We start from the raw sequence: 17,343 nt of genomic DNA, 5'->3' as shown, positions 1-17,343 counted from the left end.
AACGAAACAAATGAAGAAAGGAAAGGGCATGTCAAAACGTTTGGAGCAGCTTAGCGTGGGGCATTTGTTCGGAGATGAGGCGTTGAAGATGCACTGGCCAGAGAGCGGAAAGGCCTTGATTAGCAGACTAGGGGGTTTGGACTCGTCCACAGAAAGAGATCTGAACAGGTGAGGACCACGATGAGATTTTCGTGTTGGCAATGTCCCTCTGGTACAGCCCGTGCGGTGGACCAGAACAGGACGGGGAAGAGGGCTCCACCACGTACGCTTACGGCAGCTCTATCTTTGTGCTTGAGAGGCTGCACCAGGCGGGCAACCAAGCCAGGCTGGGGGGTGGGGGCGGGGGCCTGGAAGGTGAAGGGAGAGTCCGCGCGGGGGATACAGCCAGCACAAGGACGTACGCAGTTCTAGGCACGGCACAGCGGCTGGGGAGACCCGCCTCCCCTTCCAGATCCCTCTGGGGCGGAGCTCGGGCCAAAGCACGTGACGCCTGGGGACCCACCTTTACTGTGGGCAGGCTTCCCGTTCATCCGTGGTTTCACCGGCCGCCACTTGGATCCCCAAGACTCTGACAGTTTTTCCCAGTGCTAGAGGGATCCCTTCTCTTCCGTGCATCCCTATCTGCAACTCCTGCAAAGCGTGGGGAACGGAGAGAAACTGCGAAGGAGTCCCTCTGCCCACACTAAAGATGGCCACCTGCCGCGCTCACTCTGGGTAGGGGAGCGGGTTCCAGGCACCAGGCCTCGCTGGGCGAGGCGCAGACGGAAGGGGCGTCTCTGGAGGTAAGTTTTCGACCTTCCTAGGAGGGAACCTGAGCCGGGGGCGTGGCCTAGTCTAAATCCTAACAGCTGATTGGTAGTTCGGCAGGTGGGCGGGGCGCCCTCGGTACCCTACCCCGCCCTCATCGAACCGGAAGTGTCTCTCGGTCTTTCCAGCTGGTTGTCATTTCACTCGGCTAGGTCCTGAGGAGAAGGACTCAGCCGCGGCTGCGGGACCCGGGCACCGGGAGGCGGTGGCGGCGGCGGCGGCGGCGGCGACAGCGGAGGAGGAAGAGGAGGAAGAAGGAGAGAAGAAGAGCCAGGCGGAGTCCGCAACGACAGCGGGGACTGCGGGACCAGGGTAAAGCGACGGCGGCGGCGGCGGCGACGGCCCAGCAACCGTGAGGAGAAACAAAAGCCTTCTAAATTATAGATTTCTCTAAAATCCGGGGGAAAAAAGAGAGAGCACAAAGGGGGGAGGCCCTTCTCTTTTAGAATAACTACACTAGTGGGTTTTCCCTTTTTTTCCTCTTTTTTTCCCCCTGCGGAGAATCGAACTGAGAGAACTGAACAAACCGCCCCTGGGTCCCATGAGGGAAAAAAACCCCGGAGCCGCAGAGAGGGGAAGAGGCCGAAACCGCAGGACCTTCCAGGTCGCCCCGTTGGCCCCCGCACCCCCGGGCCGCCAGCTCGCCCTCGCCCTCGCCCTCGCCCTCGCCGAGTCTCGCTAATCCTTCCTGATCGCGATCTCCGCCCCCCCGCCCCCCCGCCAGAGGGAGAAACGGGTGTTTCCAGCACATTTCATGGGGGAGAGGAGGCCGGGGGGAGCCCAGGAACAGCGACCGCAGCAAGATCTGCACCCGAAGCCTCAGGAACAGCCCCAGAGGCCAAAACTGCACCCCGTGAAAGAGCAGAAACAGGACCAGGAACAGCAGAAACCTCCCTGCAATCATCTTTCCATTAGTCAATGCTGATTTCCTCTCCCGCAACCAGGAATTCACCTCCCACCCCAGATAACCTAATATAATCTATATATATAAATATATAATATATAATGTTCTTAAATTATTCCTGATTTTTTTTTTAACCAAGCTGCCAAGAAAAGAACGTATTCTCCTCTTAGCCCTATTCTAATTTTTATGTGAGTGAATCTAAACTGCTGAGGAAGACCATATGTGATTGTTAAATTATATATATATATATATATATATTTTTACTCCGCGCAATGCTTATTCTTCTACATCCATAGATGCTTGAGAAGCTGTGTTTTTGTCATTCATGTACATTTTCCTTTGGAAAAAGAAAGCGCCTATTTTACTAACCAAAGACTTGATTTTTACCCTCTTCGTTTTTATTCCCTCCTAGAAATAAGCCCAGTTGGATTCATGTCAATGTTTTAAGAGTTTTTTGTTTGTTTGTTTGTTTGTTTGTTTTTTTAGTTTTTATTTTCTTTCAGAGACCAGAATTCCAAATCAGAACTATTTCAAGTGATAAGCTGCGATCTTTGAGCTAGCTATAAATAAGACATTTCAAACAAACGACTTAAATTTTGGGTAGAGGATACAAAGACGTGAGACATCAGGTTGTCATTTTTTATTGTAAGAATCTGATCCTAAAAATAATAAATGGGGGATTACGGGTTTGGAGTGCTAGTGCAAAGCAATACTGGGAATAAATCTGCTTTTCCAGTCAGATTCCATCCACATCTGCAGCCTCCACACCATCACCAAAATGCCACCCCCAGCCCTGCTGCTTTTATAAATAATAACACAGCTGCCAATGGCAGCAGTGCCGGGTCAGCTTGGCTCTTTCCTGCTCCAGCTACCCATAACATTCAGGATGAGATCTTGGGGTCGGAAAAAGCAAAAAGTCAGCAACAGGAACAGCAAGACCCTTTAGAAAAGCAGCAGCTCTCCCCCAGTCCAGGTCAGGAAGCTGGAATACTGCCTGAATCCGAGAAGGCAAAATCAGAAGAAAATCAAGGGGACAATTCTTCAGAAAATGGCAATGGGAAGGAGAAAATAAGAATTGAGTCACCAGTGTTGACAGGGTTTGATTATCAAGAAGCCACGGGGCTAGGTACTTCAACCCAACCCTTGACGTCTAGTGCATCGTCTCTTACTGGTTTCAGTAACTGGTCAGCAGCGATAGCACCTTCTTCCTCTACAATCATCAATGAAGATGCAAGTTTCTTTCACCAGGGAGGGGTCCCGGCTGCTTCAGCTAATAACGGTGCTCTGTTGTTTCAAAATTTTCCCCATCATGTCAGCCCTGGCTTTGGAGGCAGCTTCTCCCCTCAGATCGGGCCTCTCTCACAGCACCACCCTCATCACCCTCATTTCCAGCATCATCACAGCCAGCATCAGCAGCAGAGGAGGTCTCCTGCCAGTCCCCATCCCCCACCTTTCACACATAGAAATGCTGCTTTTAACCAGCTGCCTCATTTGGCGAATAATCTTAACAAACCCCCCTCTCCATGGAGCAGCTACCAGAGTCCCTCTCCTACACCGTCTTCTTCGTGGAGCCCGGGAGGTGGTGGATATGGTGGCTGGGGAGGTTCCCAAGGCCGAGATCACCGCAGAGGGCTGAATGGAGGAATAACGCCCCTGAACTCCATCTCGCCTTTGAAGAAAAATTTTGCAAGCAATCATATTCAGCTGCAGAAGTACGCTCGCCCCAGCTCTGCCTTTGCTCCTAAATCCTGGATGGAAGACAGCTTGAACAGGGCTGACAACATTTTTCCTTTTCCGGTAAGATTATGTTCCATGAATAGATTAAGATGAATAAGGAAATTGCGTGGTGTAATATCTGTTTAAGAGAGTTTGAATGGTCTATGTACATATCAGAACTCTTCTTAGCAAATGAGTTAATTACCAAATGTTATGGCAGGACAGGAGTATAATTTGGAACAAAATACTTAGCTGTTTTTTGATAAATTTCTAATTGTAATCGTCTCCATGATAATAGTATGAATTGGCATGATTCTGAAAACAGGTCGCTGGTGATGTCATAATTATTAACTATAACATCTTTTAAGCCTGACAAGATCATCAGGGCTGGTTTTTCCCTACTTTTTTAGGTGAGAAAAAATAATATATAGATATAAGTATATACTTCGTTGTGGAAACTGATGATCATTTTCTGCCCAGATGAAGTAACCGTATAACAAAAAAAAAATCATTTTTTTTTTCTTCACTGTAGGGTAGTGATTCGCTGAAAACCAACTATTGAATTATAGTTTTCTCACTGGTTACATTTTAAACCTGGAACCTCTTTGAACCTTGCAGTCTGAACAGTCTGAATTCATCAATTCAGCAATTCCTCTTAAACCTCTTTGCAAATTCCAGCCTGCCCTATGTCAGTAAGGACTGGTACAGAAATGATCTAAATGTTTTCTTCATCCCCATTTATTTTCAAATACCATGAAACTGTTGATCTCAGAGTGACTCTTTTATGATGCCTTTCATCCATTTGTTTATTTTCCAGTGTTAACACTAGGGGTGGAGATAAACCATTCCTAAAAATAGATCCAGGCAAAGATCACTTGTCTTTCTTGCCACCAGTGTATCCTTATTCTGCATGAGTCACATGGCTTGATGTTTTTGAATTAATAAACAGCTGGTCTAGTTGATAGATATAAAATAAAGGGAATTTCATAGTTAATTGAACATTAGACGCCCCACTGAGTTCATATACTTTGGGGGTATGATTGTTTATATGTGTTTAGGAAATTTATATGGGATAATAACCTAACATTGAATCAGTCCTCTCAATGACCCCCACAGGGTAAATTCTATTATCCCCATTTTGCAGATGAGAAAATTGAGTATCAGAAAGATGTAACTTGCCCAAAAGTACACAGCTGCTAAGAGTACAAACTCTAGGTTAAAAAAAAAAAAACAAGGATTAAAATATGTATCTGTATACATGTATACATGTATATATAATATATACACATGCACCACAGATAGAGGGTTATTTTAGAGCTCTTTCTGCAAGGGCTAAAATAGATTACAAACCAGTTTCAGTGTTCCCAAATACGATATCAGTACAAGCAGAATTATCTGTTTTGATTAATAATTTGTTTACTGTTAAGGCAAGTTTGCCAAGAGAAGCTTATTAAATGTCCAAGGAATTAAATGTCCCTTTCTTGAAGGATTCGGGCAGAATAGTTAGAATGTATCTTAAAGTATTTGATCAAGTTTAGTTTTAGATTTTTAAAAATAATTTTTGCCTAAATATCAAAAAAGCTGTTGGCTTTTGCTTTAAAAAGGGTTTTTACTCAAACTGAAAAGCAATTATCTTGCATTAGTGGGAAGGCTTTTAGACACTGGCAATTTCATGAAGTCTATTTTTTAAAAATCGCTTTTAATATTCTTTGGAACATAAATTTAAAGAAAAGTTAGTGCAAAGGTGACTTTTTTGAATTACTCATATGTTGCTAATTTTAAAATCTAAGATGACTTACCTGGATTAAGATTGGCTCAGAATTGAACACTTTTTTTTATTTTGCTACAGTACACTGACAGAATGAATTTCTATGACCTCATGGCTTATTTTCTGTTCTCAGTTTACTGGTTTTTGATAAAGGTTTGCTTTGGGAAAAACAAAAATTTCAGAAAATGAGTAAATTATACACATGCATATTATCAACATTTTGGGGGGCTGATGGAATGTGTTTACATGTGAAATCTTTTGGATCGGTTGGAGATTAAGCTGGTTTATGAAATAATAATAAAATCGACCAAGATTGATACTAAAAAATACTGCTAGAAACTATTCCTGTAGAACTGTTGTCTGTTATGCTGAGGATGGAAAAAGGATGAGTCAATATACCTGGCTCAAATATGGTAGGATTAGAAAGTAAATTGTTGATTTCTGCTCATCATCCCCCACCATTTTTAGGAAAGGGAAGAGGGTTCAGGAACCAAGACCAAGTGTGGGGGTAATTTGAAAGTCACAATAGGGTTTGGGTTTTGAAAAAAGATCATGAGAAGTTAGTAAACTGAGTACTGTATACTTACTTGAATGTAGTCCTGTGTGTGTGTTTTAACAATTACTCTTTTGAATTGTTTTTTGGCAAAAAAGAAACAATACAGTTTTGGGTTGGTATGAATTACTTGGTTAAAGTTGATATGAAAAACTTGGAACATTTATTTGACTGGGAGCCTCGAGCCCTAGGTTGTGCTCTTGGCCCTATCAGTATCAAAGCCTTTGGCGGCCTCAGTTTCTTCATAAAATTCGAGGGGTGACAGAGGTGATGCCTAATCTCCTTACGGTTCTGAGGTGAGCTACTGTGAAATCGAGATTGGTGCAATGACAACCATACTCTTTCCGAACTGCTGCCATCTTATTTAAATTTATTACCCTAAGCACTATTAATTTTAGGGAAGAAATTTTACAGATATTAGTAATTTAGTTTTTAATGGCTATTGTAAAGAATTCCTTAGGTGTTATAGAGAGATCTGGAAATATACCACGAAAATTACAGAATCCACCTTACATGGCTACATTATAATATTAATATTCAATTAAAGGCCAGCGTGGTTCTATTATGTTGAAAGGAATGAATTTACCTGATACGTAACTAACACTGGGCAATGTTTATTTTGAAATAAATCAGAATGTTTTTTTACATTTGTTTAATGCAAGTTTGGTTATATACAGTGAATTAAAATTAATGATAACATTTTTAGTTAGTGTTTTTGTCCAATCTTAACATTCTCTTTTACCTATGTTTGTGGAGCAAGAACAGAGATTTCAAACATGAAAAATCCTCTAAATAACTGATACGGCAAGGCATTACATTTTGGGACTTTTTTTATATCACAAAAAAATTAAGTCTTTTTCTAGTTTTTCTTTCTTTTTTTTTTTTTTTTGCTTAGTTTTCATTATATGAACTCAAATGACATGCCTCAAATCCTGTTTTCACATACAACTAAATTAATATATATTGAATAATAGCTAACATGCGTATGATTTTTAAATGTTTTATATTTATTAACTCATTTAATTCATTCAATAATCCTATGAGGTGGAAATTATTATTACTATTTGTACACAAGATTTAGCTTTTTTTTTCTTCAGGATTTGGCTTTTTAACCAATATATTACATAGCCTCTTCACATAAACATAATACAAGTGTGTGGAAAGAGGGAGGGGGAATGCCTTCCAGAAGCAAGATGAGAGGAAACATTTTACAGTTTGAATGATTGATGTATGATCATCAAGAACTGATTGTAGATAAAGTTTTGAAAGTGGAAAATAACCGAAAATAATAGACAAAATAGAAAAAATAGACAATTTTTTTTTTGTCTATTTTTAGTGCATACTATATACCAGGCACTGAGCTAGGTACTTTCACATGTTATCTTACTTCCTATGAGGTTTGGTTCTATTGTCCCAATTTCAAAATGAAGAAACAAGGTCCATATTCATGTGACTAAAGGAATGATTTGACCCTTACATTAGGGAGAAAAAAAATCCTCTGTGTCCTGCCAAACATCCTGGAATTCCCATGTCCAAACCAAATAATATATTGGGGCACTTGCCAATAATTTTATTTGAATACAGCACTTCTTTGGAGGGTTGCCTAGATCTTCTGTCCTTACAGGAAAGTAAAGGAGAATTTGTATAGCATATATTCTGATAGTCTTTTATCTTCAGCTCGATTATGCTCATACCTCCACTAGTCACAAAGACCATCTTAAAACTTGATAGGGAGACATTTTGGGATTTAGAGCCCGTTTGCTCTTTAGACACAGTCACCATGGATTTGTTACATTGTCTTAAGCAGGCAAGTAATTCATGTCACTTTAATAACTCTACTTGTGTTGTCAGTTTATCGATCCTTAAAATTATATATGGCATCTTATATTTGAAAACAGAAAGTTACTGTATTGCTTCAGTTCTGAAAGTCATGGTGAATCATTACAATTGTCTATAAGTACAACCTTGTTACACTTTTTTGTTTTTTAATATAGTCCTGAGAGGGATCTTTGTAGGGGAAACATTTTCTTTGACTTTGTATTTATTTATTTTAGAAGAAGGGAAATGAATTTTTCTAACTATAAAGCATGAGTTGGATGGTTTTGGATCCAGCAGAATTGAGATACCGGAAAAACTTTGGGAAAAGCATACCAGACACAATTTTACACCTTTTTGTAGAAAGCCTTTTAACTAGGTTTAATTGCTTTTCTAATGGAATCAAAACTTGGGTGGAGTAGAGTTTTTTTATTATTTTTTGTTGTCTTCACAGAAGCCATGGAATATGATCAACACATTGTTCCACATCTTTCAGGAAAAACCTGTTTATAGCAAGCTGAGTGAATATGTTTGTTGCTAGTTACAACTAGAAAGATGCTCTTAGATCATGGTTCATGCTTTTGAGAATAATCCTTGTTGGCGTTTGTGAGAAAGAAATGGAATAGTAGTCTTAAAGTTAATATATGCCTAGTTTAAATTTTATGGCCTATATTTATTATGTTATGACTTTATCTTGCTATAAGGAAAATAAGCTTGAAGATCCATGATCACATTTTTGAGCACTACATTGTACATCAGTTTCTGGTCCCATCACAGATAAGATAATGTGTATAATGTGTTTCTTTAAGGTAGGGAGCCCATAATATGAGCATTTGTTTTAATATTTCCTGACAAACTAATTTTATATTTAATTGTTCAAAGAAAATTATTCTTACAGAAATGAAAGTATATTTTTACCATGATAAAGTTATAGCAATATTTAATTGTTTTACCTAAAATTTAGTAACGATTCTCATCACATTTTGTATTATTGAAACAGGAGTTCCACTTTCAGATTTTCAGAAAATTCTTAGTAGATAGAATGATAAAGGTGTAGTCCTATTTTAAATCAGTTTCTGAAGGTGAAACTTGGCTAATTACTGAGAAAGTCTATTTTATGAGGCCAAGCATGTAGTAGCGTGAAGTATAGGCTCTGGATCCAAGCAGACTTAAGTTTGACTCTGCACTCTAATTAGCTGTGTGACCTTGAGCAAATCACTTAAATTCAGGAAGAAAACCTCATCAAGATAGTAATACCCAATAGTGAAGGGTTTTTGTGAGGTATCTTAAGTATGTGGCCATAGTAGGTAGCTTAAATTTTCTATAAATTTCAAGTATGGCCCTCTAAAATATGTAAAGTAATGAAATTAATTGCAAACACAATATCTATGAAAGATTTTGAACAGTCCTTTGTTTTGTTTATCATCTTCTATATACTTTACTTCTTAGATTACTCCTTTAGAATAAGCTAGATGCAACTTAGGACAGATAAAACATTTAGCAGAATTATCAGTTTTCTTGAGAAGTTTTATAATGTATATATCTAAACTTTCATTAGAATTGGCAGACTGTATTTTTCCGTATTTTGAAAGATTTTGCCTATGGTTATTTTAAGAAATTTAGAACATCTGATTGCTTTTGTATACATTAAAGAGACTATTTCAAAGAAGAATTTGTTTTTTTTTTTGTTTTTGGTTTTTTTTTGTTAAGAGATAGGAAAAGGTACTATAGATTTGAATTGGGTATATTTTAGTTATTATCCTGGAATTCAGTTTTATTTTTTATATTTTAATTATTTCATACATATTTATTGAGCACCTCGTATGTTATAGACTGGGGACAAGACTAGATAGCTCATAAAGTTATTTTGGTTTGATTTATAATGTATTTCTGATCTGTGCTAATCCCTGAATGATACTAAATATGCTTTTTTCCCCTCATCATAAACAAATTAGCAACTGATAGTTTCCTGTCATTTTAATCATGAGCTGTTTTAAACTTTAAGGCAAATTAACAGATCCAACTTTAACAGATCCACATTGTATACAAAAACAATGTGTAAATGGTGTTTTCAGACATTAATAGTCACATTTATAAATGTATTACTTGTATGCTTGTATGCAGTGTGTGCTTGTTTAATTTCCGTGGCAAAATGGTACCACAAGAGGCAAACTTTATCCTTTGGGTAGCAGAATTCAGGTCTCATTACATGTCAAGAAGGAAACTCCATCAGCCACTTAGAGGTCCTCTCCTCATGTCTGCAAACTGAATTATTAAAGTTCAAAGTCTTAATCTGTATAAGTACTTTTCATATTGTAGAGTATTTGGATTGGGCAATTTCTGTTTGCTGAATATTTACCAGAAGTATCCCAATCATTTTTTTATATATATCTAAACTAAGTTATAGTTAATATTTCAGTATTATACATTTTAAAGCCATATTTATATTTAAACATTATGTAATATACTTTTAATAGTAGTCCTTTCAGGTGTTTTTGAGGAATGCATCTAGTGCTAGTCAGTAAAATAGCTATTTTCATTTTACATCTGTAAGAACCTTTAAAAAACAAGTCAGCATAAGAATGTTGCTATTCAGAAAAATCTCCTAATTATAGTATGGAAGTCAGATCTGGGTTCTAAATATGGGGCTGCCACTTACTAACTATATGACCTACCTACCTAACTTTCCTGATCCTTCATTTTCTCATTTGTTTTTACTGGTCATCAAATAGAAATATTAATTCAAAATCTTGAAAATAGCATATATTTTTAAAATATGAAAGCCAGTATATATCTTGTGTGTGGCAGTTTGAGCTTAATTTTAAAGAAGAATTTCAGGCAGCCTGGGTGGATCAACAGTTTAGCCCTGCCTTCGGCCCAGGGCCTGATCCTGGAGACCGGGGATCGAGTCCCATGTCAGGCTCCTTGCATGGAGCCTGCTTTTCCCTCTGCCTGTGTCTCTGCCAATCTCAATCTCTCTTTCTCTCTGTGTCTCTCATGAATAAATAAATAAAATCTTTAAAATAAATGAATAAAGAATTTCATAAACTGAATTATAATTTGTAAGAATAAAGTCACTGTACTTAAATAATAGTGGGAATCAGGCTAGATGATGTCCTCGTTTTCTTAAACACTGGTAAAAAATTTAATGACCAATTTTTTTTTCTTCTTTTTTCCCCCTCTCTCTATTTTGGTAAAGTATTTTCCTTCATGTCTTTTAAATCTTTTATTAGGGAAAAATTTAAGCATATTGAATAATAGACAAAATAGTATAGCAAACCCCCATGTGCGTGTCATCTGGCTTCAACAGTGATCAACTCCTGGACAAACTCCTATCTTCTTCCTAACCCTCTCCTCTTTCATGTTATTTTAAAGCAGTTCCCAGATATCGTATCATCCCATTTGTAAATGCTTTAGTATGTGTCTCCAAAACATTAGGAATCTTTTTTTTCCCCACGTAAAAACAACAGCAACAAAATTTCCTAGTGGTTTTTTAAGAAAATATGGTGAGAAAACTGAAGCAAGGCCCACATTTCTGTTGCACCTGTGCAGCGTATTTCACCACTCAAGCTGGTACTAGTCTCTAAGGACATCAGTGCTAGCTGGCATCATCTCCTTCCTTCTGGGCAGACAAGGGTGCTGGTGGTCTTAGGCCATCAAATAAGAAGGGGGGGGAGGAGACATCCAAAAAGTGCCAAAACATCAATTGGGGACCAGAAATCTGGGAAGAGATTGTTTATAGTTTTTCTTTTTCCAGCTTATTCTTATCTTTACTCCAGGTTTAGGCTTCCATGGACTTTTGTGGAAAGGATCTCTAAAAAGAGAGAGAATAGAACAGGACTGGGAGATCTTTGTTGTATTTTTGTCTGTTTTTGTTTTTAAAGAAGAATTTAGAGGTTTGAGGCCTTTTGCTGACCTTTGGACTGCATCAAACTTTTTTACATCTCACTTTCAACCTACAAAGGTTTGGTATTTTCAGTGGCCCATATCCTGGGAATACATGACCAAGGCAAGCATGTTCCTTCTCCTCATGATGTGTACAGTCTGGTGACATCTTTGTACCTGAGTGTTTAGAAGTGCCTTCTGCTCAGGAAACTCTTGAGAGCTAAAGTTGTGGGGGTGGGAGTGTGAGGGCCCAGAAAGAAGACTATCACTGGGCATAGTGGGCATAGGCTGCTTTTTTTTTTTTTTTTTTTTTTTTTTGACATTGCTCTCAAGACTCACAAGAGATTTTATGGGTTATAGGACACAAGCAAGCCTCAGTTTAGGAATAAAGATTGTGCATCTGTTGACCATTTTCTTTGCTGACTCTGGACCCTGATCAGGCCCAGCAGACATGAAACAGAGGAACTCTGACGGCCAGTAAGCAGCCAAAGACAGAGGAAGGGCCAGAAGGGTCTAAATGACTTCATTCCTTAGGGTTGAGTTTTAGTAATATTTGCCTATTTTCCTGAAACTAGTGACTTCTTGACCTCAGTAGCTGATTAAGTAGGAGGAATATTTTTTCTATTTCATTTTGTTATGAAAATGGGCTACAGGAAATAGCATAGAACAGCTGAATTATTCAGATATAACAATATCTAATTTAATATATTAATTTCAGGCTCTTGCCATTTTACCAGAGAGAGAAGCAGCAGAGGGAATGCTTATTAAATGGGTCTACTAACTGCTGGGCATTTTGTACAATCTGCCAGATACCTTACTTCATTTCTCCTCACCAGTTTTATAAGGGAGGGTTATTATCCTTATGTTGCTGATGAAACCAAGGTTCAGAGATTCTGCACTGTCAAGATCACTTGTCTAGTAAGTGGTAATTTAAACTTAGATTGTGGAGACACTTGGGTGGCTCAGCAGTTGAACATCTGCCTTAGGCTCAGGGTGTGATCTCAGAGTTGTAGGATCAAGTCCCACACTGGGCTCCCTGTGAGGAGCCTGCTTCTCCCTCTACCTATGTCTCTGCCTCTCTCTGTGTGTCTTTCATGAATAAAAAAGAAAAAAAAAACTCAGGTCGTGGAACAGAAAAAAAAATACACACACACACATATATATATATTAGTTTTTAGAAAGAGTACATGAGAGTCAACCTGGGGGATGGGGCAGAGGGAGAGGGAGAGAATCTTTAGGCTGCACACTCAGTGCAGAGCCCGACATGGGGCTTGATCTCATGACCCTGAGATCATAACTTAAGCTGATAGATATCAAGAGTTGGATGCTTAACTGACTGAGCCACCCAGGTGTCCCTTGGAATAGAATAGATTTTAATTATTGCTCTCTGCCAGGCAAGGTGAGAATGCACAAAATAGTCAAGAGAAGAACGAGTCTGTTGATCCAGGCACTGACTAATCAAGTCTGGAATGGCAGTTTTTTAAATTCAGTTAAGTGGTGACAAGAAATGTGTATCATTTCAAGGATTTCTAATGCTCAAAATCAGTATGGTTTATTTAATGAAGGTGGAGTTAAAGAAAATTTTCTCAAAGGCTTTCTGGAGAGAGCTATTTAATCCATTCACATGGGAGTGAATGGACCTGTTGATCCAATCAGAGTAGTACACCAAAGACATTCATTTATTTATAGGTTCTTATAGGGAGCATTTGGTATCCTACAGTCTGTAAGATTCTGCCTTCATTGTTAAGCCATCATAATGAGAAAGTACTGATTGAAGACATAACATGTTAAGAAATACAAGATGCTGAACTGAATGTGTTTTTTTCTACTTTAGATAATTACCTCTTGGACTTTAACCTCTGACCCTTGTTCTCAGCATTCAGGCCCTCTATATATGAAGGACTTCATACCTGCCAGGTGTTTTTTTATACATTGAAATTTCTAGGTCATGACAAGAATGAATGACTTATTTAAATGAACCACTTTTCTGAGCTTCTGCTCTGAAGTCAGACTCCTCCACTTACTGTGTGACTTTGAGAGCAATTAGCTAACTTCTCTTTGCCCAAAATGGGAATGATAATTACATACACTTTACATGGTGGTTGTGCGGAACTAATGTCTGTAAATCATGCATAATTCACATAAGATGTACAACAGTGAACCAGGAGAAACATGTTAGCCACTTTAATAATGGTGGTGATGATGATGACAGTCTTAGAGTATGCTACACATATGCTGCAATGTGTGGCTATGGAGAGATGAGTGACCCTCATGGTCCACTGGGGGCATAACTGTAAGGGGATTTGTCAACATCATATGAAATGGCAGCATCCGGAGGGGATGGAGAAAAAAGGACTTGTGCCTGCACAGGGATGCAAAGGTCATCCGGAAGTGGAATCTTGAAAGTTGACTATGTAGTCAATTTTTGATGCCTGTGGGCTTAAATATTTAATCCAAGAAGAACATTTACATTTTGGCACATCTCAGATTAAAACACCCATAGTACCTTTGATTAATTATGGGCTCGTTGGCATTTCAAACTTCCTATTTATTTTGGCAGCTGACATACTGGCATAGACTTTCCTTTCAAACCAAAATATTTTCTTTTCCCTTCTTCACTAGGGAAAGTTTAAGCCAGAAAGAGAATCTTCATTGACTGATGCAGACACATAGCTGTCTGAGAAGTGATGATTACAGTAATGTCTGTCTTTATAGGGAGCGAGTGAGTAAAGGGAGTAGCTGACTTCTGACATTGGTACTTAATAATGTGGTAATATTTGATTAAGTACTTTTTGTGTTTTAGACCCAGTCCAGTGATGTGAAAACATACTAACTCAAGTATAAAAAGACAAGACCAATAATAGAGTGGTCATGGTGGTTGATTTGTTGAAATTGAACTTGTGATCTTTTTCCAAGTTAGGTATCTGAGAGCTTCAAGAGGGCTTTGTTTTGGGTTCTGTGAGTAGAGGCTACCTCTTCACATGGAAACCTTAAAATGGTTGATGTAGAATATTTTTTTAAAAGATTTTATTTATTTATTCATTAGAGACACAGGGAGAGGCAGAGACACAGGCAGAGGGAGAAGCAGGCTCCAGCGGGGATCCCAGTGTGGGGCTCAGTCCTGGGACTCTGGAATCACCCCTTGAGCCAAAGGCAGATGCTCAACCACTGAGTCACCGAGGCGTCCCTGATATAGAATATTTAAGCTGGACTGTATTATGGCCAGTCAGCTACAAATCACAATGCCAAGTATCTAAGGAAATTAACCTGTTGAATATACTTGCTTAGCTCAGTGCTTTTCAAAGTGTGGTCCCTGGCTTCACTTAGAAACTTATTAGAAATGTGAATTCTTGGACCCTACCCAGACCTCCTGAATGAGACACTTTGTGGATAATCTATGATTTGACAAGACCTCCAGATGATCCTGACAGGCTCCCAAGTAAGAGAAATAGTGGCTTGGAGTAGCCATCTGGATGGATATTTAAGAAAAAAAGCGACGGATAATGATTTAGGTTTGTGGTATAATTGCAGTCTACAGTTGTTTTTTCTGCTGGCAATAAACCAACAGGTTCACATATTTCTTTTGGCTATTTCTGGAATATTATGAAAAGTCAGGTCATCAGTTATTTGCTGATGTCCTATTTTCCCATGGAAGTCAGGATTACTTTGGTGTAAATTAAAAGGATGGGTTCTGATTTTTGAAATACTAATTTGTTTTATCGGAACATTATTTTTTATCAGCTTTGATTTCCATATTGACTTGTATGGTTTTTCCTTTGGAAATTGTCCTGTGAAGTAGAGATGACAGAAACCAAAGCCAACCAGTAACTGACATGCAACTCAATATTTTCAATACAACAATCAAGATAATAAAATGAGGTCTAAGTATGGTAATCAAGTTTGCTTTGCTGAGCCTTGAAGATAATTGGTGCTCTTCTATTTTCATTCATGATGGTTTAGCTTACATGTTGTAGAGTCAGAAGGCCTGGGTTCAAATTCTACCCCTCCACTTACTTTGCATTGATAGAGTTACTTAATCACTCTCAACTTGTTTCTTCATCTGTGAAATGGGATAATTTTACTGAACATAGCTAATTGTGTAGGATTTTTGTGAGGAATAAATAAGATCATGCATATCAAGCATTAGAAGTTGATAAATGTTAGCTGCTGATTTTGTGATTATTATTATTACTGTTACTACCATTTTGTACTTCTGTGGTTGGCAGTAGATAATCTAGAAAGGCATTTGTGGTAGCTTTCTAATTTGTGCACCACATCTTTTTTGTCACCTCAATAGGAAGAAGGAAGATAAGGCTTCTTATCTTTTCAGTACCTCTGATATCATTCCTGTATTATTCTTACACATACATTTTGTGTATTTTTGATTTATTGAGAAATATCTGAGTGACTACTATTTGCTAGGCACTTGCACGTTCCTGCTCCCAGGACCTTTAATAGCAGAGTGTCTTATTTATTCAAATGTATGTCTTAATTAGTGTGGTCCTTTGACTTCCATGTTCATTACTTTACCCAAGGAATTATCGCCTGCTTTGGAAGGAGACTTAGGCTTGAATCCCACCTAGCTGCTGAACTATCCAGTAACCTGTCTGTGCAGTAATTATGAAATTTCCCTTAATCTTAGTTTTAATTATTAAAACAGGAATAATGTCATCTAATTTATAAGGAGGTTTGAGGGTGAATTAAGATAGTATGAATAAAGTACCTAAAATAATGTCAGGTACTTATTAGATAGTCAATGAAAGATAGTTCTATTTTTCTACCTTTAGACTGTCAGGAGAAACTGATGATGGTGGGTTGAAGCACATTTGTTTGCTGATATTTTTTTGTTTTGTAATGGATTCTCTGCCCTATTATCTGAAATCAGGCCATCCTACTTCAACAAATCATTTTAAGTAATTTTTTTTATTTAAAAAGCTTATTATTTTGCATTATGTATAGCATAAGAAGATATAGCAACTGTCCTTCTAATACTCTCAGAGTTCATTTTCATATTACCTATGATTGGCCCTTACCTTTTTTGTGGGCACAAAGTGATGAGCTTTCATTAGTCATTCTCATTTATGTTTTGCTTTCTGCCATAATCATCACTATAATTTAAACTAAATCTTGGGAAAGCATAAGCTGAGGGTATTGGAAAGCTAGAATACAAATATATTTTAGAGCTACGAAAAGGACATTATAGATTCAATCAAACTCTTTCCCTTTTCAGATCAGCAAAGAGGTTTAGAAGATGAAAGTACCCAAGCTCACATGACACACCACTGGTGGAGTTGGGGCTTCCTAGTATCTAATGCTCATTCTACCAATTTATGCTGATGCTCATATTTTGGTTGTCAGCTCAAGTTCAATCCAAAGAGTTGTCACTTAGCAAGGTTTCTATTTTATAGTTAGTTTACGTTCTGGAAAACAGATCCAAGAAAATAGAGGAATGATTATGATAGTTGGCCCAATTAGCAATCAAAAAGGATAAAATCAAAGAATGAAATAGGGACATCCAAACCCTCCTGATTTGCCAGTTTATTTATTGGGTAGGAAAACCAGCATCATTTGTGCTGCTGTTCTTATTCCTTGGATTTATTTATTTTTGCCTACTCCTCCACCTACTTCCTAGTGGCACACTTATATTTTAGTTTTTTGTTTTCGTTTTTAATTAGAGGTTAAAATTGGATGGAAAAGATCAGTGAGAGGGAGTAAATCAAGAAGGATAAACTTTAGATCCTCTCTGAGAAGAGAATGTTTACTTGACAAAATATTTGGCTTTTGAACTCTTTGAATTGCCAAAGCACCATAAGAAATAAAATGTTATACAAATGTCATCATTTATAATAATTATAATAAGGTTGGACTGTGGTGATAAATACCTATTAGGTCAGG

At 38.2% G+C, this 17,343-nt stretch overlaps 1 protein-coding gene across 6 annotated transcripts in view; it reads left to right on the top strand.

The window, feature by feature from the left end:
• The first annotated feature begins 913 nt into the window (after nucleotides 1–913).
• The window catches only part of CPEB4 (cytoplasmic polyadenylation element binding protein 4), a 61,683-nt gene continuing 45,253 nt past the window's right edge, over nucleotides 914–17,343 (top strand). For 4 of the 6 annotated variants that reach the window (XM_025435244.3, XM_049109127.1, XM_025435241.3 and 1 more), the window contains exon 1: nucleotides 915–3,508. In XM_025435244.3, the coding sequence (XP_025291029.1) occupies nucleotides 2,384–3,508 (1,125 nt within the window). In that variant the 5' untranslated portion in view covers nucleotides 915–2,383. Of the gene's footprint in view, nucleotides 3,509–17,343 lie in introns of all 6 variants that reach the window. The other 2 variants (XM_025435239.3, XM_025435242.3) reach the window with 2 other exon arrangements.

This window comes from Canis lupus, chromosome 4 (genome assembly GCF_003254725.2).
Source record: "Canis lupus dingo isolate Sandy chromosome 4, ASM325472v2, whole genome shotgun sequence".
Classification (NCBI taxonomy): Eukaryota; Metazoa; Chordata; class Mammalia; order Carnivora; family Canidae; genus Canis; species Canis lupus.
This window is presented reverse-complemented; position numbering and strand designations above follow the sequence as displayed.